This window comes from Giraffa tippelskirchi, chromosome 13 (assembly GCF_054371585.1).
Source record: "Giraffa tippelskirchi isolate mGirTip1 chromosome 13, T2T-mGirTip1v1.2.pri, whole genome shotgun sequence".
Classification (NCBI taxonomy): domain Eukaryota; kingdom Metazoa; phylum Chordata; class Mammalia; order Artiodactyla; family Giraffidae; genus Giraffa; species Giraffa tippelskirchi.
The window spans coordinates 111,503,381-111,525,680 of record NC_137287.1 but is presented as its reverse complement, the minus strand read 5'-3'; the positions used below and the strand labels follow the sequence as shown (position 1 = coordinate 111,525,680).

At 53.4% G+C, this 22,300-nt stretch overlaps 2 protein-coding genes across 8 annotated transcripts in view; one reads left to right on the top strand and one right to left on the bottom strand.

The window, feature by feature from the left end:
* Positions 1-12,860, top strand: part of ZHX3 (zinc fingers and homeoboxes 3) — a 110,816-nt gene extending 97,956 nt beyond the window's left edge. For 5 of the 7 annotated variants that reach the window (XM_081556916.1, XM_081556918.1, XM_081556915.1 and 2 more), the window contains exons 3-4: positions 6,438-9,410; positions 11,684-12,860. In XM_081556916.1, coding sequence (XP_081413042.1) covers positions 6,587-9,410; positions 11,684-11,694 — 2,835 coding nt within the window. In that variant the 5' untranslated portion in view covers positions 6,438-6,586 and the 3' untranslated portion in view covers positions 11,695-12,860. The remainder of the gene's footprint in view (positions 1-6,437; positions 9,411-11,683) is intronic. The other 2 variants (XR_014073115.1, XR_014073114.1) reach the window with 1 other exon arrangement.
* PLCG1 (phospholipase C gamma 1) overlaps positions 11,969-22,300 on the bottom strand; it is a 42,108-nt gene continuing 31,776 nt past the window's right edge. Inside the window, exons 33-38 of the mRNA XM_081556914.1 lie at positions 20,016-22,201; positions 19,352-19,474; positions 18,678-18,776; positions 16,213-17,512; positions 15,197-15,310; positions 11,969-12,297 (exon numbers count right to left, since the gene is read on the bottom strand). Of these exons, the coding sequence (XP_081413040.1) occupies positions 22,159-22,201 (43 nt within the window). The 3' untranslated portion in view covers positions 11,969-12,297; positions 15,197-15,310; positions 16,213-17,512; ... (1 more) ...; positions 19,352-19,474; positions 20,016-22,158. The remainder of the gene's footprint in view (positions 12,298-15,196; positions 15,311-16,212; positions 17,513-18,677; positions 18,777-19,351; positions 19,475-20,015; positions 22,202-22,300) is intronic.

Below are 22,300 nucleotides of genomic sequence, written 5' to 3'. Positions count from 1 at the left end.
GTCAGATGATTTTCAGCAAGGATGCCGAGGGGGCATCTGTCACATGGCACTGCATGGGTGAACCTGAGGACATTGAATGAAAGAAGCCAGTCTCAGAAACATGAGTTCTGCATAGTCCTGCTTACACGAGGTGTCTACAGTTGTTACACTCGTAGCAGCAGGAAGTAGAATGATGGTTCTCAGGGGCAGAGGAGGGGGCAAGGGGACCCACTGTTGTTCAGTGAGTCTAGAGTTGCAGTTCTGCAAGGTGAAAAGAGGTCTGGAGATCTGCTGAACAACAGTGACAGTGTGTTAACAATACTCTACACTTCAAAGTAGTTAAGACAGGAAATTTTATGTTATGTGTTTTTTACCAGAAGAATTGAGAGTATAACCCTATTAAAATGCTCTTTTTGTTTCATCCCTTTAATTTAGCAATGATGTTAATTATTTTTAGAAATTTCCCAGTATTAAAACATCCTTGCAATCTTGGTATAAACCACAGCTTCCTCTGTGATAGATGATGAAGAGCCAATTTCCTTAATCTACAAAAAAAACAGACCAAAGTAATTTATCACGAACTATCAACAACATGTGAAAAGATTTTCAGCCATCCCTGTACAGAAATGCAAGTTAAAACAATAGTGACCAGTTTTTCATGTATGTATGAGCAGAGACAAGAAGTAGTGATGCCATGTGGTGACACTGAGGTCACGTCATTCTCTGGTGATCAGAGTGAAAGTCAGTACCACCTATTTGGAGGGCAGTGTTGTATTTTACTGACAATATTTTAAATGCCACAGCAGGACTTCCCTGGTGGCCCACTGATTAAGAATCTCCCTGACGATACAGGGGACACACGTTCAGTCCCTGCTTCAGCAAGATCCCACATGCTGCAGGGCAACTAAGCCCCCTGAGCTAGAGCTAGAGCCTGTTCTTCACAGCAAGAGAAGCCACGGCAGTGAGAAGCCCACAACCACAACTCGAGAGTAGACCCCCACTCGCTGCAACTGGAGAAAACACGTGTGCAGCAACAAAGACTCAGCGCAGCCAAAAATAAAGAAAGAAAGAAAGAAAGAAAGACGTAATTAGTAAATGCCACAGCAATTCTACTTATAAGAACTTCAGAATTTCAGATACTTTCAAATGCACAATAGTATTCTCAGGGATAGCCATTGAGCCATTATTTGTAAGAATTTTAAAAATTGGAGAAATCTGCAAAAGTCTGTTAAGAGCTAGATTGGTTAAGTAAATTTTGGTGGATGCATAAATTAGAACACTGTTTAAAAGAGTGAGATAAACGGTAGGTTCTGACATTAAAAGATATTGAAACTACATTATTGTGGGGAAAAAAAAGAGGATCAGAACAAAATACAACTCCATTTTTGGTTTTTAAAAACACTGGTTATAGTTAACTTATGCCTGGAAAAGATGTCTGAGATAATGGATGATAGACTCAACAGTGGTTCTGTCTGGGGAAAACAGGGAGAATTTTCACTTTTCTTTATTATTTCTGAAACTTTGTCTCATAAATGTTCTTAAAAGAATATGAAGTGGATGACTGTAGAATATTCAAGACTACCCGTACCTGTCAAGCCATCCTCATTATGGAAGGCTTATTCTTCTCATCCTTTCTTGTTGTCTACTTGAGCTTTCCAGAACCATGAAGAGTATATTAAAATCGCTGATTATGTTTCTGCAGCTCTGTCAGCTTCTCCCATTACTCCTGTTTCTATCGATAAATTGTGTGTTGCATGTCAAGGAGGGCCGAAGCCCGGCCCCCGTAACACGAAAGCGTCTGCTGACAGTCGCCTTTTGTACATTCGAAATCTTTTGTTGAACTATCGTCCTTCCAGTTCCTTCCTCAGAGTTAAAACAACAATGGAAAGTTCCTGACTTATCTATAAAGCTAAACCTTTAAGAATTTGATCTACAAACATTTTTTTCCTCCAGTCCCACAAATGTGATTATTTGCAGTGTTGAAGTACAGTGACTTAGCTGCAGCTTTGTTAGTTTAGGGAACTGAGCAATTCCTGGTTTCCAAAGACAGATTTTGGGGGGAAAGTTATGTACTTTCTGTCTTATTTCCTCATTAAAGAAAAACAATGCATTTACAAGACAAACTTTCAAGACAGGGCAGAGAAAGGATTGTACGAAGAACGATGAGGAACTTGGGATTGTCATCTGGTCCTTGTCTGCGAATCTCTTTGGCAGCACAAAACCTCACATTTTTATCGGCTCACCTCACTCATGGCTTGACTTGGCTAACGGTCTGTTTCCTCAGGGTAATTACTGCCTCGCTTGTCTGGCAGGGTCCACGAGCCGCTTCTGGATGGGGTTTCTAGATAGAGCCTTACTCTTTCAATACCACTTTTATTGGATACCCTTGAAAAAAATGTATGACAAACAGACTCACCCCCTACTTAGCTAAATGGGTGGTATTACTGAAAATAGCCAGATGATGTCATCCAGGTGTAAGTACGTGGGAATTCACTGGAAAATTCTTTCAACTTTTTGTATGTTTGGCATTTTTCCTGATAAACACTAGGGGGAAGTACAGCTCGGGCAAGTCCTCCAGGCCTCCTCCTAGCAGTGTTGTGCTTGCTCGGAGGGCTCGGTGTGTGCACTGGTGAGGGCAGCCTCTGGAGCCCGCTTGCCAGCCTCCGCTGCCTGCCAGCTGTGTGCCCTGCAAGCGGTTACTGCACTGCTCTGAGCCTGGGAGTGATAATATTTCCTCCTCTGGGGTTCGCTGTGGGAGTGAAATGAGAGGTGCGGATTACAGCACTCCCTACCCATAGTAAACACTCAGGGACCTTTGGCAATTGCTGTCCCCCTCACCCCACCCCCGCTCCTGCTGTTCAATCAGCTTCCTTCGTAACAGGTGACCAAGCCACCCAGAATGGTTGGCGGTGGTGCTCTCCTGGACCGTTGATTTGAAAGACAGTTGGGGGGCTACCTTGAGACTGAATTGTGAATGACATTAGGACCATCTCCTAAAATCAATTCCATTTCATGTTGTCCCCTGCTCAGCCTTAGTAAATAAAACACAAGGGACATACTGTAACTCTGCTTTGCTGGAGCCCAGTCACCAACACAAAGGTCAGTTCGGCCTGAGTGTCCGGGGCTGGGCTGGGCAGGCGGGCCTCCCGGTGACCATGCTTGCTTCCTGAGCCGCCAGGTCTGCGGTTCTCATCCCTTTGGTTCTCCTCCCTTTCTTGCCTTGACCCTCATGTTCACAGCCACTGTTTTCACGTTCCCCAGGGCAATCGTGAGGAGGAAGGCAGGTCAGGAAGTACCATAAATCAGTGATGCCACCTCTACTAGATCCTGAGATGTGACAGTGATGGCCCTCTTCTACAGAACTGAGGGCTGTAACTTGCTATCCTCCACTTTCTTGGGTTTTTGAAGTCCTTTCAGTGGTTTTTAGCATATTCACAGTTTTATGCATCACCCCAAACAGAAACCTCATCTCCGTTAGCGGTCAGTCAGTCCCCATTTTCCCCTCCCCTCTCTGCCCTTGGCAAACACTAATCTACCTTCTGTCACTATGGAGGTACCTGTTCTGAGTGTTTCACACAGATGCAGTCATGTGATACGTGGCATCGTGTGTCTGCCTTCATGATGTTTCTATCCATGCTGCAGCCCGCGTCAGTACTTCATGCCTTTTTATGGCTGAACAATAGCGCGTTACATGGACAAAGCCTGTTGTGTTTATTTGTTCACCTGTTGATGGCCATTGAGGTTGCTTCTATTTCAGGGCTATTATTATGAATATTTGTGTGGACATAGTTTCATTTCTATTTGGTATACACCTAGGAGTGGAATTATTGGGCCTTATGGTAATTCTGTATTTAACTTTCTGAGAAACTGCCCAACTGTTTTCTCAAGTGCAGCAAAGGCTGCACCATTTCACCTTCCAGCCAGTGATGCTGGAGGGTTCTAGTCTCCCTACTTCCTCACCTGTCATTGTGATTATAGCCATCCTGGTGGGAGTAAATTGGCATCTCATTGTGGTTTTGATTTGTATTTTCCTAATGACTAATGATGTTGAGCCCTTTTTTAAAAAACGTATTTATTTTTGACTGTGCTGGGTTTTCGTTGCTGCAGGGGCTTTCTCTAGCTGCAGCAAGCAGGGGACTGCTCTCCAGCTGCAGGGCATGGGCTTCTCACTGAGGTGGCTTCTCTTGTTGTGGAGCATGGGCTCTAGGGTGTGGGCTTCAGTAGTTGCCATACGTGGGCTCAGCAGTTTTGGCTTCTGGGCTGTAGAGCGCGGGATCAATAGTTGTGGTGCGTGGGCTTAGCTGCCCCTGCGCATGTGGGATCTTCCCAGAGCAGGGATCAAAACCGTGTCTCCTGCAGCGGCAGGCGGATTCTTTACCACTGAGCCACCAGAGAAGCCCAGGTATTTTTTAAATATCCTTATTGGTCATTTGTAGGCCTGCTTTGGAGAAATGTCTATTCAAATTCTTTACCTGTTTCTTAATTGGATTTTTGTCTTTTTATTATTCAGTTATAAGCCCTTTTATCTGATATGATTTGCAAATGTTTTCTCCCATTCCGTGGCGTGTCTTTTTCACTTTGTTGATGACCACCTTTCCGGCGCAGAAAGTTTTTTTAATTTTGATGAAGTCAGTTTTTTCTTAGGTCACTTGCACATTCATCTATTCTTTTTGATGTCTTCAGTGACTTATCTGAAAATCTGATTTGTCTGCTGAAAACATAACTGTGTTATCCTTAGTTTTCCTGATTTGGAATTTAATCAGGTGGTAAAGCACTTGATTTAAAATGTTTGCTGGTACTATATAGAGGAACTTAGAAATGCTGATACTGGTAAATTACCCATTGATCTGGTAAACTACCCATTTCTGTGTGCTCAGCCTCAGGAAATAATTTGATAGAAGAAATACATCCTATATGTCCAGAGGTCATTTGATTGTCACCCATGAGAGGGGGACACTGAGGCCTGGGTGTAGCAGAGGAGGCTGAACTCTGTAGGGGTACATTATCAGGCGCTATTGAATATTATAATTATGAAGCTTATTTAATGACACTGTTTATGATGAAATGTTTAATAAAAAAACCCACATGTGTGCGCCCATTAATGATTAAAAATGTGTACAAAATATTTGCAGTAGACGGAAAACTATAGGTGGTTTTCTTAAATTTCACTTAATATTGGTATTTTATTTTTACTATTAAAAATTAAATTAAAAAAATACATAACATTTCAGTGGAGCAAATGGTGACAAGTGGGTCCACTGGGTGTATGTTTATCTTATCTCACGCCAGCTGTTTTTTACTAGCAAATATTTTTTTATCATCACGATCACCAAGTCTTAAAAGAAAAAAAAATAGTTTGCTATGTTTATTTATTAAGAATTTACGTGGAGATAGTTTACCTTTTTTTTACATTTTTATATCAAATCTAAACACTGATGATAATATGATTCTGGTATTAGAATAACCATTATTTTAGTCACTATCAGCATTGCAATTTGCTAAAAGAAATGTAATGATGATTGTGGTGGTACGTTAATATCAATAATAGACATCACAGAAAGTTTTCTCCTGGCATCTCATGAAAGAATTAGTAGTACTTTACATGTAAATAAATCATCTCAGCTTTTGAAATAAATTCAAATGGATCAAAGCTTTCAGGGTTGTTTTGTTTTTTTTTTTAAGAAACAATAAAGGCACCAGAAGAAATAAAAAGTAAGCCCAATACAAGGTCATGGGTTGCACACACACCCAAGCTGAAGCCACTCATAGGGCTGCTGCCCCAGGGAGAGAGGTACAGTTACAGGGCCACAAACCACGTCTGTGCACCCTCTGACCCTCCGACCTTGGGCTTTACCTGAGCACCAGGAGTCCGGGTACAGCCAGTAACTCTGAGGTGATCCCTCTCCTGCAGCCTGGAGCCAGGGTGACAGGGCAGGGCAGGCCGGTCCCCAGAGCTCTGCCCTGGGCAGCAGCGCCCTCTCCCCAGGACACTCGCCGCTGCGACTGGGCCTCTGGGCTTGGTGCCGGAGAGGCAGAGGCGGCGTCCTGCGCTCATGTGTGGGAAGGCTATGAAAAGAAAACCCTTGTTGGCCCAAACATTTAAACAAGAATTACACTAGGCTCTTTTGTTCTCGCTCTGACATGGCCAGAATTCACTTGGAGGTCCAGAAGAGGATTATTTTTGTTGTTGTCGTTTTCGAATCTGAGTTATTTTATGCGCGCAGACAGAGGGAAACACAAAACAGAAACACATGGCTGAAATCTGCCCCGTGGTGTTGGGAGGAACCACATCACCCTTTGGGGCACTGTTTTGTGCTTGAGGGGCTCCTGACTGGAACGTTCCTTCCTCGGGAGGAGGCCCGGGTGACCGGGTGACCGGAGGCAAGCAGCAGAGTGTGTCTGGGAATCGGGGATACACACAGCTCGGGAGAGCCTCACCTCTCTTTTTTCCTCCTCAGGTTTAACAGGGAAAACCTGTTTTCTGCCAACAACTGAAAAAGCCGTCGGAAGCTGTTCCTTTGGGCCTCATGGAGCAGCTGGAACCCGTGTTGTGAGGTCCCCAGCGGGAGGAGCTGTCGCCCACTGATCACCCAGCAGGACTGTCGTCATGGCCAGCAAGAGGAAGTCCACCACCCCATGCATGATCCCCGTGAAGACTGTGGTGCTGCCAGGCTCCAGTGCCGAGGCCCCGCCCGCAGAGCCCGTGTCCGAGGGGCCCCCCCAGGAGCCGCCCCCGGAAGCGCCCGCCACCAGCACTGAGGCCACCCCGAGCGCCAGTGGTCCCGATGTCCCCTCGCTGGCCAACGGGCACCGGAGCAGCTTGGACGGCTACGCGTACGCCTGTAAATACTGTGACTTCAGATCCCAGGACATAACCCAGTTTGTGGGACATCTGAGCTCAGAGCACACAGACTTTAACAAAGACCCAAGCTTTGTATGCACTGAATGCAGCTTTCTGGCAAAAACTCCCGAGGGGCTTTCTCTGCACAATGCCAAGTGTCACTCGGGGGAAGCCAGCTTTGTGTGGAATGTGGCCAAGCCAGACAATCATGTGGTCGTGGAGCAGAGTGTCCCCGAGGGCGCCAGCCCTCCCGACCCGTCGGGGGAGCCAAACGTGGAGGGGACGGATGGACAGGCGGAAATCATCATCACCAAGACACCAATCATGAAGATAATGAAAGGCAAAGCCGAGGCCAAAAAGATCCACACACTCAAGGAGAACGTGCCCAACCAGCCCACAGGGGAGGCTTTACCAAACCCTCCCGCTGGGGACACGGAGGTGAAAGAGGGGGACCACGCCTTTGTCAATGGGGCAGCCCCCGCCAGCCAGGCCTCAACCAACCCCGCCAAGCCCCCACACTCGGCCAATGGGCCCCTGCTGGGGACGGTGCCAGTGCTGCCTGCGGGCATCGCCCAGCTCCTCTCCCTGCAGCAGCCACCCCCGCAGGCCCAGCAGCCCCTGCCCACCGCCAGGTCCCTCCCCAAAGTGATGATCCCGCTGAGCAGCATTCCCACGTACAATGCGGCCATGGACTCCAACAGCTTTCTGAAGAACTCCTTCCACAAGTTCCCCTACCCAACCAAAGCCGAGCTCTGCTATTTGACTGTGGTCACCAAGTACCCGGAGGAACAGCTCAAGATCTGGTTCACCGCTCAGAGGCTGAAGCAGGGCATCAGCTGGTCCCCAGAGGAGATTGAGGACGCCCGGAAAAAGATGTTCAACACTGTCATCCAGTCAGTGCCCCAGCCCACCATCACGGTCCTCAACACCCCCCTGGTTGCCAGCAGCGGCAATGTCCAGCACCTTATCCAGGCTGCTCTGCCCGGCCATGTGGTGGGGCAGCCGGAGGGCACGGCGGGGGGACTTCTGGTCACTCAGCCTCTGATGGCCAATGGGTTGCAGGCCCCCAGCTCCTCTCTCCCCCTGGCAGTCACCTCTGTCCCCAAGCCGCCCACCGTCACACCCATTAACACCGTGTGTTCAAATACGACGTCGGCCGTGAAGGTGGTGAATGCCGCCCAGTCCCTCCTCACGGCCTGCCCCAGCATCACCTCCCAAGCCTTCCTTGATGCCAGCATCTACAAAAACAAGAAGTCTCACGAACAGCTGTCAGCTCTGAAAGGGAGCTTCTGTCGGAACCAGTTCCCAGGACAGAGCGAGGTGGAGCATCTGACCAAAGTGACCGGCCTCAGCACCCGTGAGGTGCGCAAGTGGTTCAGCGACCGCAGGTACCACTGCCGGAACCTCAAGGGCTCCAGGGCCGGGCTGCCTGGAGAGCACGGCACCCTGCTCGTCGACCCTGTGCCCGAGGCGCCCTTCTCCCCGTCGTGCAAGGCCCCCGAGGTGACCTGCCTCCCCACGGCGGCCACCCTGGCCACCCCCCCTTCTGCCAAGCGACAGTCCTGGCACCAGACCCCTGACTTCACACCAACCAAATACAAGGAGCGGGCCCCCGAGCAGCTCAGAGCCCTGGAGAGCAGTTTTGCACAAAACCCCCTTCCCCTGGATGAGGAGCTGGACCGCCTGAGGACCGAGACCAAAATGACCCGCAGGGAGATTGACGGCTGGTTTTCAGAGAGACGGAAAAAAGTGAGTGCCGAGGAGGCCAAGAAGGCCGAGGAGGGGGCTTCTCCAGGGGAGGAGGAGGCCGCTGAGGACGAGGGGGAGGAGGGCTTGGCTGGTGAAAACGGCTCCCCAGAAGCGCCTGGTGGCTACACGCTGGCCGAACGCAAAGTCAGCCCCATCAAAATCAACCTCAAGAACCTGCGGGTGACAGAGGCCAATGGCAAGGGCGAGCTCGTGGGGCTGGGCGCCTGTGAGCCTGAGGACGAGGTGCCCGGCAAGCTGGCGGAGCAGCCGCCGGGCAGGGCGGGCTACAAGAAGACGGCCCAGCAGCGGCACCTGCTGCGGCAGCTCTTCGTGCAGACGCAGTGGCCCAGCACCCAGGACTACGACTCCATCGTGGCCCAGACAGGCCTGCCACGGCCCGAGGTGGTGCGCTGGTTTGGGGACAGCCGGTACGCCCTGAAGAACGGCCAGCTCAAGTGGTACGAAGACTACAAGAGGGGCAACTTCCCCCCCGGGCTGCTAGTTATCGCCCCTGGCAACCGGGAGCTGCTGCAGGACTATTACGTGACCCACAAGATGCTGTACGAGCAGGACCTGCAGAGCCTCTGCGACAAGACCCAGATGAGCGCCCAGCAGGTCAAACAGTGGTTTGCCGAGAAGATGGGCGAGGAGACCCGGGCTGTGGCCGACACGGGCAGTGAGGGCCAGGGCCCCTGCGCCAGCGACCCGGTGGCCCTTCACAAAGGCCTGGGTGACGCCTATGTGGAGGTGTCGGAGAACAGCGAGTCGTGGGAGCCCAGTGCCCCTGAGGCAAGCGCAGAGCCCTTCGACACGCAGAGTCCCCAGGCCGGACCTCAGCTGGGTAAGGAGCCCCCCAGGACTGTGCCGTCCTCTGAGGGTGCTGAGGCACTGGGCGGGGGTGGGGTGGGGTGGGCGGCGCTGAGTCTAGGGCCGGGGCAGCTACTATTTCTCAGGCTGTCTGGCAGCAGGACCGCTTTGTCTGGCTGCTTCCAGGGGCACCAGGCAGCAGAAGCCATTTGGGCATCTGTGATGAAGGGTTGACTGTCGGGTCTTTGTTTCGTGTTTGTTAAGCATGCGCAGGGGAGGGAAGGAGGACAGTGAATCCACACTTCTCTAATCATTTCTTAGCCAAAGGAGCGTAAGTCAGAACATCACCTGAGCCAGACAAGCCACCGGGCAGGAGACAGAAGAGGCCTGTCTATTCCTGATGAGGAAATCCAACCCCAACTGGGGAACAAAAGCAGAGGGAGCCTTTCACTGAGCTCAGATACGCGAAGTGCTTTTTTTTTAAAAAAAAAGTGAAAAACCCTGTACCTTGCATTTCTGTACTTCTTCCTGATGTTGAGGACATGGAGACTCCTCTTCCGTCTTAGATGTACAGAATCCAAAGCTTGAATTTGTTTCTCAGTTTCTCTGGATCAGGACACTAGTACTTGAAAGAATGCTTTAGAAGGTTATTTATTGAAGACAGTTCAACGCCTCAGACACGTCACGTTACCCAGTGTTGGGTTTTCTCAGGTGTTGACCCCTGAGTTCCTGACCTCTCCCTCCCCTCCCCGCCCTCCTCACGGGTAGCCTTGTCACAGGCTGGCCAGGAGCAAGGTGTTGTACAGTCGCTCAGTCGTGTCCAACTCTTTGCGACCCCATGGACTGTAGCACCCCAGGCTTCCCTATCCTTCACCATCTCCCAGAGTTTGCTCAAACTCGTGTCCATTGAGTCAGTGATGCCATCCAACCATCTCATCCTCTGTCGTCCCCTTCTCCTCCTGCCTTCAGTCTTTCCCAGCATCAGGGTCTTTTCCAATGAGTTGGCTCTTTTCATGAGGTGGCCAAAGTATTGGAGCTTCAGCCCTTCCAGTGAATATTCAGGGTTGACTTCCTTTGGGATTGACTGGTTTGATCTCCTTGCTGTCCAAGGGACTCTCAAGAGTCTTCCCCAGCACAATTGGAAAGCATCAGTTCTTCAGTGCTCAGCCTTCTTTATGGTCCAGCTCTCACGCCCCTTTATGGGAGGCTGTGGAAACCAAGGAAGTATCTGAATTCTCAGCTTCTGTAATTTGTGGACTTTCAGAAGTTGGTTCCAGGCCTGGGTTTTTCTGGATGTGACCTTGTTTTCTTCAGGCCCCCATGAGTCAGTGGAGTCCCCACGGGGAGTGTCATGGGCCCCAGGGAACAGGTGTGGGCCCACAGGGCTGGTTGCCTCAGGCACCTTCTCCAGCACCAGGCCCGCCCACCCCGGCTTTGGCTCTGCCAACAAAATAGCAGACTACTGGAACGAGAACCCACTAATTTATTTAGGTTTTTTTTTTTTAATTGAAATTCTACTGAATTATATTCTTATAGCTGGAAATAGCGTGGTAGTTGTTGCACAATTATGAAATGTGCTCAATGCCACCTAACTGTACACTTAAAAATGGTTAAAACAGTAGATTTTACGGAATGTGTATTTGACTGCAATTAAAAATGCTAACCTCGATTTGGGATAAATGGGTTTGAATCACCAGCCCTGGCTCCCCTCAGCTGGTAACTCCAACTGTGAGTGAAGAGCTGGTGTCCCGGGTGGGACTCAGCAGGGGTGGCCAGGCTGGCCATGCCTTCGCAGCATCGTCCTCTTCTGGGCGAGACAGGTACCCAGGGGACAGGGAGGGCTTGGGTCTCTGTAGCTGGTTCCTCACCGCTTTCTGAGCCAGCCTCAACGCCGCTCCACCCCCCCAACCACGCATCCTGGGTGAGGGTCTCTCTGAACAGCCGCCCCCTCCCCCACAACAGATGGAGGCATCAGTGGGATTCACGTCAGGAAGCAGACCAGCTGTGTGAGCAGTGTGCTCTGAGGAGCTGGAAGGGGAGGTGGCACGTGGCAAGGGTTTAAGGCCTGGAAGTCAGGCTCCCACCCCCGCCTCAGGCAAACGTGGGTTTGCCGAGGGGAGTCTCCAGGCCCTGCTAGGTGCGGCCAGCATCCCGTCCTCTGCCCCCACAGCCTTCCCCACCTTCCCTCGGGCTGGAGGACAGGGAGGCTGGTGGGAAGGCCGAGCTCCTGGATGAAGTCCCCGACGTGGGAGGGCAGGCCATCCTGGTGATGCACGTGGAGGTGACAGGCCTGTGTTTTCTCCTCAGAAACAGACTGAAGGGGAACTGATGGCTGTGAAGGACCGGCCAGCCTTGGGAGGCCGCCACCGCTTGGAAGGGCCCAGCCCCTCTCTGCTGCCACAGGCCGAGGCTGCACCCGGCCCCCGGGCTCGCAAAGGCCTCCATGCGGCCAAGCCCGCCACCACCCAGCCCGCCACCGCCAGGGAGCGGGGAGACGCATCTGCCAGTTCTCCTGCCCACAATGTAGGACCTCTCCTTTGCCTTCCAGTGAATAAATAGTTCAGATTTCATATTCATAGACACAGAATCAAGTTTTTAACGTATAAATCTGCCTATACACGTTTAATAAAACGTCAGATTGCAGGCACTTTTATTAAATAGAAACTCTGGTTAGCAGTCCATGGTCTTTTACATCATCTCTGGAAATGCCCTATGTCTGTTTTCTGAAGATTGCTGGGCCGCGTGTGCCTACACCTTCCATGGTCAGGCTGGGGTCACCACACCTGCAACTGCAGGCTGCCTCTGCAGTCCTCGAGGAAGGCAGCGCCTTTGAAGAGACCTTGGCCCCTTCAGCGGTGACCAGCAAACTGCACAGTGGGCTCGCCTCACCTCCTGGGACAATCACTGCGGAACCCGTGTTCCTGGCGGTTTGAAAAACAGCGCGGGTATGTGGTTAGTGTCTGATGCTCACACTCTCGTAAGCTGTTACAGCAGTTCTGCTTTTTCATCGAGTTTGAATCATGGACCATAACTCTTCAGTGATCAGACTGACTAAAGAAACACCTGTAAAGCCTAATGTCCTGACCTATGTGCCGCTTTTCTTTTTTTCAGTCTAGACATGTTTAGAGAGGAAAATTGACAAGAGAAACAGGGATGGGAGATGGGAGTGGCCGCTGGGGGGCTTCCACAGCCCTCTGTCGACACTCTCTCCACAGCCGCCTCTGGTTTGGGAAGGAAGACCCAGGCTCAACGTGTCAGAGCAAGAACTGATGGGGCTCAGGGGCCTCTCGGAACCATCAGAGCCAGAGTGGTCCTCAGCACAGACTTGCGTGTGGGGTTCCCGACAAAGTCCGAGTCCTCCTGGCCCCATGCCTGGGGCCTGGCTGGCGTGCTGGACGTTGCTGGACAGGTCCTTTTGAGAAGGTTTTTAAAGTTCTGTATTTATATCCCCGAACTTGGAAACACGATCTCTATGTTAGCCGAACCGTCATATCCGTGTTTTTAATTGAGAAAAATCACAGGAAGAGGTGCCTTTGTAACACGGGGAAACTTGCTTACAAAGCTGTGCTCCGTGGTAAATCCCTGTCTCCCTAAGACCGGCCATTCTGCGAGCAGCAGGTAAAGAATGAAGCTCCCAGAGACCCCCCATTTTCCAGAGCACCAAGGCCTGGGTGCTCCTCCCGGTCCCAGGCCGGTGGGCGGCATCAGGAGACCCGAGAGAGGGCAGGGGCCGTGGTGAGAAATACCAGGGGTGGGGTAGGCACGGCCCCCCTCCCCAACCCCCCCGGAACCAGACCAGGCAGGCACCGCGGGGGCTTGGCTCCCAGAATGGAGGTGGTGGTCGCCCCTCCTGCCTCCGGGAGAGGCTTTTCTGTGGAAACCAGACGCCCCAGAGCCACTATTCCTCCCAAGTGTCTTTTCCCGCTCGCCCCGTCCCATGAGGGACCACCTCTCCTTTATCTCAAACAGGTGACATGTGAGGACTTGGTGCACTCCGCAACCTGTTTTTGTATCCTTTCCACGTTGGGTGTGAAGCTACTTAGCCCCAAAGCTTCTTTGGAGAATTGACAAGAATGGCAAGTGGTTGCCTCCTTTCAGAGAACAGACGCCTGGAACTTTTCCTGTAGTGTTTATGTACATGCAGATTAATTTATATATATCCATATGCAGCAGATACTCAGTTGATACTTTACTGGTGACATGTACACCTGACATGTACACTTGAGAACGTGGTGGCACATGGGTGCTGGGGGCGGGGCTGGGCCGCTGGGTGCAGCCAGGGTGGCCCTGCGCGAAGCCGTCTCTGATGGCGTCACTCCCAGAGCCCTGTGTGCCCCAGCCAAGGGCTGTCTCTTCAGAGAGGATTTTCTTGTTTGTTTTTTTTTTGTATTCACATGTCATTTACAACCCAAACAGCAAAGCAGAGAAATTACACGGTGGACGAGTTCATGCAGGACACAGTGACCTCGCCTCAGCACCAGCTGGTCCTTAAAAGGTGGGAAAGTCACAGTGCCACCTGCGGGCAGCTTTTCTCACAGATGTCGGCCCTGCCCAACAGCCAGGACGCGCCCCGCCCTCCCCAAGTGGCGAGACCCTCCTTCCTGTGCTCTTGGATCTGAGTGACTTAGGTGGGGCTCGGGCCGCATGCTTGAAGGAGACAGAGATGGTTGGGTCATCCAACGGGTGTCTAAAGATACCCAGGGCCATGGGGGCAAAAACAGGAACACAGCCAACAGGGCAGAGACGCACTCATGGCAGCCAGGGCTGGGGTGCAGCAGGGTGCAGTGGGAGGGCCCTGTGGCCAGGCGGGTCACCGCGGGTTTGCACCCGAGCTGAGGGCTAGACTGCGATGTCGCCTCTGGTAGGAGGCAGTCTGTGGGCTGCAAAGTTGAGGGAAGAAGGGTGGGGCTAGTCTCTCCTGAAGAAAAAGCCTGTTTTGTAAGGTGACCAGTCTCTCCCTTCTTCTCTGTATGCACTTGGACTTTTGTCCGAGATGGCAAACCATGTCAGCGCTTCTTGTTGCCTGTCTCGTACATGTTTGGTTGATTGTATTTTTTACACGGGGTTGCAGATCCAATTTGAATAGGTGAGACCAGATCACCATTCTGATACAGGAAAGCTGGATTTATGCTACATATACTTTCATACTTTGATTACGTATTTTAATTCTTGGCTATTGAGGAGCTTTTTGATTTGGAAAGTGGGCTCTCTTTGTCGGGAGCCCTGGCGTCCTGAAGTGGAAAGCCAGGCTGGGGGATTCGCGGCACCCGGGGAGGGCAGCCCTGTGTGACTCAAGCTCCTTTCAAGGCTGAGTGCCCACCCCTGCTGTCGGGAGCATGGGTGGGAGGTGGGCGAGGGTAGGTGGCTCCTGTAGGCACCCACAGGCCCAGGAGGCCTTCCCACCTGAAGTCCAGCATGTTCTCCAGGCTGAGACACAGATGCTGTGGGCTCTGCCCGGCTCAGTCTGTGGTCCCGTGGCAGGTCCTGTGTCCCCTCCCTGTGTGCCAGGCTGCCTTCCCCAGAGGCACAGCATCGACCATTCTGTGCACATCTTTGCTGACAGCTCCCTGCTTCTGCTGCCCTGTTCCGGGCCCTGCTGCCTCTTGCCCTCCTGTCCTCTTCTCGGACCAAAATCCTCCAGCTGGAGCGGCTTTTGTCCATTCAAAGGTTGCAGCCCAAGTGGATAAAGACACTTTGCAGGAGAGAAGAGCCAGCCAAGGAAAAAAAATCATAAAACCTGGAGTTTGGGTTCCTCCTAAAGCTTCCCCCCACCTTTCTATGCTTAGACTCTCCCAGGGGCGGGGTGCCGGTCTGACTCACCTTTTGTGTGACGACTAAACTGTTTGAGGCTTTTAGCTGTGTGCTGGAGAAAAGTCCTCTGGACGCGAAGAGCTCAGCATGGGCAGCCCTTCCAGGCCGAAACCAGCAGCTGCCCTGGTCAAGAGAGTCACGGGCTGTGTCCTCTCAGCCACTGGTCCCCCTCCAGTGCCCCAGCACCCACTGCCTTCACTCCCTTTCCCAGGAGCACAGACCCTCCCTGCCTGCCTGCCCGCCCAGGCCTGGGGGCTGGAGGGCATCCGCGTGCACAGAAGCGCCAACACCGGAAAACTTGGGGTGAATGGAGCCCCCTCTCTCAACAGTCCCCTCCCCGAGCAGGGCTTCAGCCTGGGGTTCCCACCATGCTGTGTCCCATGCTCCATTCATAACAGCGGGGCCAGGTGACACGGGCAGGGGAGGCTACAGGCGACCTCGCAACAGACAGAAGAGATGCAGAGTGGAGGATGGAAGTGGTGATCGTGGAGCACGGAGCTTGCTGCTCGGCTCTAGGTCTAGGTGAACCCACAGGCCTTGGGTGCAATTCGTTTCTGCTGGAATCTGTGTTCCCAGCACTGGTCACACTTGGGGGCAGAGGGGTGAGGGCAGACGCAGCTCCCCCTCAGGGCTGACCCGGCACCTGGGTGGAAGAGGAGCAGACGGAGCGCTTGCCTGGAGAGGATGGGCAGCCTGCTCTTTGGTTCTTCAACCAAAGAACCTGTGACTGGCGTGCAAACCTGGCCTCCTCTGCACGGAGCCCTTGGCCTGCACCAGACTGGAGCCCGACAGTGGGACTGAGATCAGAGCTGGTGGATGCCACTGGCTCTGCAGAGGAGGGTGGGGCCAGCTCCTGTTGCCTCCAGGTGCTGAAGTCCTATCTTGGTTTGCAGGACACTGGGGAAGTCAGTGCAGTTCCTGCCCTGCTGTCCTCAGCCCCCGCTTTCACAGCCTGAGCCCCTCTGGCTGTGTCTCCTGCGTCCTCTCGGGGCAGGCGGGGACCTGCAGGGAGTCTGGGCATTTACCTGGAGAGCGCGTCTTCCAGGAGTCCACTCTGCACCCTGGGTGGGGGTGTGAGGAGCATCTCAGCTGAAGCTAATTTACAACGTCTGTTCCTCCCCTTGGTGAGGGAACGGTCTGAATGTGAGTGGAGCGGGAGGTGGACCATCCAGGAGTCACGGAGTACAGGAAGCTGCAGGCCCACGGTCTGGTCCTTCCTGGTCAGGCCCCTCTCAGGGTGCCTGCTTGTCCTGCGGTCCGTGTTCAGGGACACTGTCACTCACCCTGGGTCCTGCTGCGCCAACTCTCCCGTCCGGTTTGCTGCCTGTGTGGCGTGGAGAGCCGGCGCTGCCCTGGGTGGATGCAGCCTGGTCGCAGACCGCGGGGTGACGCTGAGGGGTGAAGGGGTCGCCCCCAAGCAGTGGGTTCCCGCTCCACTCCCCAGCTCTGCTTCGTTCAGCGTGTCCAGGGGGCCGGACTGTGCCATCGTTGTTGTTGGAGACACAGAGGGCCCCCCGCACCCCCGCCTGTGCGGGTGACTCAAAGAGTACCGAGCGTGGCAGGTTCCGTCTGCCACCCTGGTGGCTGGTTTTCTGCCGCCCACTCCCGGGCTGGTCTTCAGCACAGACCTTTTGTTCCCCGCGGGCGGCTGCAGGAGGAAGGCGGGAGGGCAGGGGCAGCTGGCTGGTGGTGCGCTTCCTGCCCCGGAGCCGCCGCCGAAGCCATCGTCTTGGTGCTAAGAGGCCACTGCCCTGTTCTGTCTGTCCGGGGGCCGCTGCCTCCGGCGAGGGAGGCACAGGCGCATGCGGCTGTCACCAGGCCTGGTGGAAGTGGAGTCCTCACCCCGGGAAGGGGTTTTTAACAGAAAGTTGGAACTTGCCTTTGGACGGCAGCTGTGCCGGGCCAGGAGGAGGGGGCTGCCCTCTGGGCTGAGTCTCCAGGCCTCACAAGGTCCCCTGTGGGGATGCTGCTATTTCTAAAATGCAAATTGCACATTTCCTAGATTTTGTATCTGTGGATTTGGATAAGGGAGGGGAACAGGGCCAAACTGCTTGTACAATTTGAAATGGGCCGAAATGGTACTTTAAATCTTTGATTGCTCCTAAATAAAAATGTAAATACATTTCTCACCTGCGGCCTGTTTTGTGGGGGAATCGGAAAAAAAGCCGAGAACACTGACATCTCTGGACTTACTGTGTGGGTGAGACCGGCAACTCGGAGGGATGAGCAGGGCAGTTTCCCTCGGGCGCTCCGGTTAAGTTCCAGCTCGCCGTGTCCAGCTGGCTGGGTCACTAGATAAAGGACTGCAGCACCCACGGGCTGATGCTAAACAGAGGGAAACTGAGTCAGACCTACAGCTGTCAGGCATCCAGTGACAGGACACTTTTCCTGGAAGGAAAGTACTGAGAAGCTTGTCATTTGCTAAGGAGAGGTTGGCAAATATGCCTAAGGTCCTGGGGTCTTGAAGGAATAGGATTAAAGTCCAACTTCTAATGTTCATGGTGATTGAATCTCATGGGGGGGATCCTAAGGACCTGTGCCAAAGGAAAAAGGGACCCTTGAAAAAGCCCCAGGGGCAGAGAGATAGTAAGGAGGGACACCAGGTGGACCCCAGGCCCTGGTCCTGACCTGGCCCTTCCAGAGGTGAACTATGTCTTAGGGAAGGAACTTTGTGTGGAATCTAAAAAGCAAGTCTTCAGGAGGTAGACCAGCTGAGTGTAGAACCCTGAAGCCAGTCAGCCAACCCACGGTGGCTGCAGGCTTGGCCACTTGCGTGGATGGAGTGAACAGCAGGGGCGGCCAGGGGTCACTGCGGGTGTCCTGGGGCAGCTGCAGGGGCCTCTAGCAGGGAACAGAACCCCAGACCGACCCCGGAAGACCCACTGAGGGCCCTTAGGCTGAGACCAGACTTGATCAGTTTAACTGATGTGACCTTGTTTTGTTCCACGAGCTCCTTTGGTGGGGTGACCTGATGCCACTTAAGAGTTGTTTTTCCCCCAAGAACTGAAATGGTGGGAGGTGATGAGCTCAAGCTGAAAGGCCAGTTGAGTGTCCAGCCCCAGGCCCCAGCCTTGGGCAATGATGTTCAGGATGTGCCTGGTCAGGAGGGAGGCCCTGCCCTTAGCACGTAAGACCACAGATCCTTGTCAAGGGCGGTGTCCCTGGCTGAGGTCAGAAACCACTCAGGCCTACTCCCGGCAGGAAAGCTGGGGGCGGCGGGTTGGTGGGTGGGGTGCTCCGGATGCAGAAAGCCCCTGCCCTCGCAGTCGGTGCTATGTGCAAGCATGTGGAGAAGCAGGCCACCCCCCACCATGGGCCAGGACACTTCCACCCGAAGTGGGGGTCTCCCCAGCAGCCCCCACCCACATGCTGGGCCTCCTGGTCATTCAACGATTGTCAGGTCTGGAGGAATTTGGGTTAAACTCAATCTGTGAATCTGCTCGAATCTGCTGCCATGTTTTCTACTAGGAAGAAGGATCAAGAAACTTACAGGGAAGGGCGAAGGCAGTCACAGGTGAGTCCAGAGGAGGCGTGTCTCCTCCAGTCAGTGGGGCCACCCGACAGCAGAGCTGGTGAGGCAGCAGACCTGCTGGATGAAAGGAAAGCGGGGAGTCACGGGACAGCACACACGGCCCCAACCCTACGGCCACCGCCACACACCACCTGTCCCGTCACTGGTCAGCAATGCTTTCTCCTGCCTGCAGGAATCTGGGAGCACACGGGTCAGGAAAGACTGTGTTAATCCCCGCCTGCCACCTTCTTGTCTGAGGGGTAAGACGTCCTCCTCTGAGTCAGACCACGAAGCGCCAAGAAGAAAGCCAAGGCGACAGCAAGAACCTGAGCAGCGCGCTTGGCTAAATCTAGTTCAGGGACAACTGGAAGGATCTCAAACTGGGATCCCAGTTCCGCAAGTGGGTGGTGCTCAGAGGGGCCTGCAATGGACTGGGACTGGCCCCAAATCTGAGAACTTGGGAAATGCATGTCTTGGTCTGACTTGTCATACAGCAAAGGGATGCTCTGAACTAACTCTATAAAAAACCTGCCTTGAGCTTGTCTTCAAAAGCTTGGGTCTCTCCAAAGCCAGGGACCATACTTGCATACCTACATTGTCACACGGGGACCATATGTCACATGACGACCATTTTAAGAACTGATTACACTTACCTCTTCAATGATAGATCTCAGGCTTCCTGGGCTGGTGTATTATGCCCATCCCCACCATGCATCCAATAGGCAGGCGGCTCTCCTCTGTACAGCAGCATTTTTGATCCACACCAGCACAGACCACTACAAAAACAGCCACAGGAAGGGAAGGGCAGGGCCGTTTAAACCGTATTCTAGGCACAGAGATTTCGGCCCCAAGCTCTAGAGGCAACCAGGGTATAACCCAGAAACCTACTCTTGAATGCTACGTGGGTCTTGTTTTTAAAGGAGCGATTTCTGCGGAACTGGGAAGGGACTCGCTGCTTGCAGGCGGGAAGCACTCTACACCACCTCACCCTTGGCACATGAGCTGGGGGAGGGTGGCCTCACACTGCCTCGCAGCCCAGAGGGAAGGTCTGCTGGACCTGGGAAGTAAACAACCTCCGCACCTGCTTCTATTGCAGAATAATCACCAGGCAAGCGGCCCCAGTTAACACGTCTCCGGAGAGGAGCAGGTGTTTCTGCGCCTCAGCAAGAACTCACAAGTTAAGGGGTAAAGGACGTGAGGATAACGCTATGTGGTGGTTAGATCTTAAGAGGGCAGCAGCGCCAGCAAACGACCAGCCTCAAGCCCAGGTTCGAGCAGCGGGTTGGCGTGAGCTCAGGGCTGGCTGTGCTGAGGCACCTTCCTGCCCACGGGCTGGGACTCCGGCTCCCGTCCTAAGAAGTGGGGCTGTCCAGCTCCAGCCTTCCACGCCTTCCTTGGATCTTTCCACCAGCTGGGCAGAACCTGCTACGGGTGCAGTAGGGTCCATCAACAACCAGTGGCCTGTGCCCTGCAAGGCCAGAGGCTTCTTCATCCCTTCTTCCTTCCTGAGGGAAAGCATCCCGCGTCATCTTTGCCTTTAAAGAAACCTGCGTCACCGGCTGGCTTTGCTCCATCCTCTCCTCCCGCCCCTCGCCCACCGAGGCTGAGCAGCAGGAAGAGCAGAACATCATTCTGGTGCCATTGAGAAGTCATTCCACTTTTTACAGTCCTTTTCAGAAGGAAAGCTTTTTCAATAAAATTTAAAATTTTTATTACATTTAAATTATAAACCAAACGTTGGCAACCATATATAGACATGTTTGCTATGGACAGCTGACTGGGAGGTGGTACTCTGAAATACCATTTCAGAATTAGTTTAAATAAATCAATACGTTTTCTGAGAAATTGCGTGATTTCCTTCAGTTTACAGTCCATGATATGGAAAGTTTAATATAATGTTAAATAATTTATTGTCTATCCTAAAAGCTATAGAAAACGGAATCACTATTAGGATCGGATAATAACAAGGCTTGAACGGCTCAGTGGTTCTTCTGAAGAGTATATAGAAATCTTAAAAAGGTAACACTGTTAACTGAGCTGTAAAATCCGTAAAAATAACAGGTCTGCCACAGTGCGCAGATAAGTTCATTCATTTTGCTTCCCCAATCCCATCCCCCCACCAAGCAGCTTTCAGGTCAGAAGTGGAAGACATAGAAAATTATCCATCCTACGTGAAGGAATGAAGGTCGTGAGAAACAGAGTGTGCAAAAATAAACTTTCCAAGTCCACACTCCAACATCATGTCCGTCCATTGTCAGGATCTGATTGATTTCACAAACGCTTGAGATCACCCAGACAGCACCCTCTTGCAGGGTCGTCTGGCAGGCTCCGATCCAAGGTGTCTCGCTCGCTACGGCAGGGAAAGTGGTCTTCACTCTGATTCAGGACTCGTGGCTGGCCTGCTGAGCTGCTGCAGGAGGACGCGTTCCTTGTGTGAGGGCGTTTCCTGAACGCATGGCGGCCAGTGCCCAGCTGGACCTCTGCCATGGGGACTGGCCTTTCCACTCCGGGCCCACAGGTGCCCATCAGTCCTGACCCAGCTGACATCTTGCTCTGGCTCTCGGGGGGCCGTGGCGTAAACTCAAGCACGTCCTCACTGACAACGTGGGAGGAGCCGCCTGCCGCCCAGCGCACCCAGTGCCCACAAACACGTCCTCCCTGGTGAGCAGGTCCTTCAGGCTTGTGCCCAGGCTGCAGGCAGGGGGCACCGCGGCCCAGTGGATGCCCTGGGGGCCGCTGTCCTCCCATGGCCCCAAGGCACTGCAGCTGTGGCCCTGCGACACGCTGTCGCTCTCCCTGTTCCAGGTGGCACCCTGGGCCACCTCGGCCTCCTCTGCGGGCCCCTTACGGCTCGGCTGCCCAATACTGCTACCCTGCACACGAGGCCCTGTGTCGGTCAGGTGGGTGGTGCTCCTGGTTGTGGGCAGTGTGCCCTTGTGCTGTGCCCTCCTCTCCGGGCAGGCCCTGTGCTCCTCCGCCCGGGCTCCAGGACACCTCCCCTCCCTCCCTGCCTGGCTGGGGTTTAAAGCTGCAGGACTGTGTAAACGTTGACTCCTGAGCCCAGCAAGGCTGCTGCTGCTCCGCTCCTCTCAAGAATGTCAGCAGCCCTTCAGAGCCTCCTGTGCCGCCGGCTGAGGCAACCTCTCTCCCCGAGAGGCAGCGGCCGTGGTGGTCCTAAGATGAAAGGCTCCATCTCCAGAAGGCAGGGCCAGGTGTGTGTGCTTAAAGGCCAGACAGTACAGTTTTTTGCCTTCACCCAGAGCTGGGGCGTGGAGGCCCAAAATAGGAATACATCTCATTAATGGCGTGTTTTTCGTCTAGCGTCCACGGCTGGAATCTGGGCTCCAGGCAGCAAGGCCAGGAAGGGTGGCCCCGTAGGCCGCTTCCCTGGAACCCAGTCCATGGCCCTCCCTCCGTGCGCGGCACGGCACCTGCTGCTCTCCGCGAGGCTGGGGCACGGCTAGAGGCGGTTGTCTCCATTGACCCGAGTCCTGCGCGGGGCCCTAGACAGGAGGGAAGAGCGTCCTGACGGGCAGCGGGTCGAGGCCCAGGGGGACAGGCAAGGGGAACCGAGGGCGGCCAGCCACCCCCTCAGCCTCTCA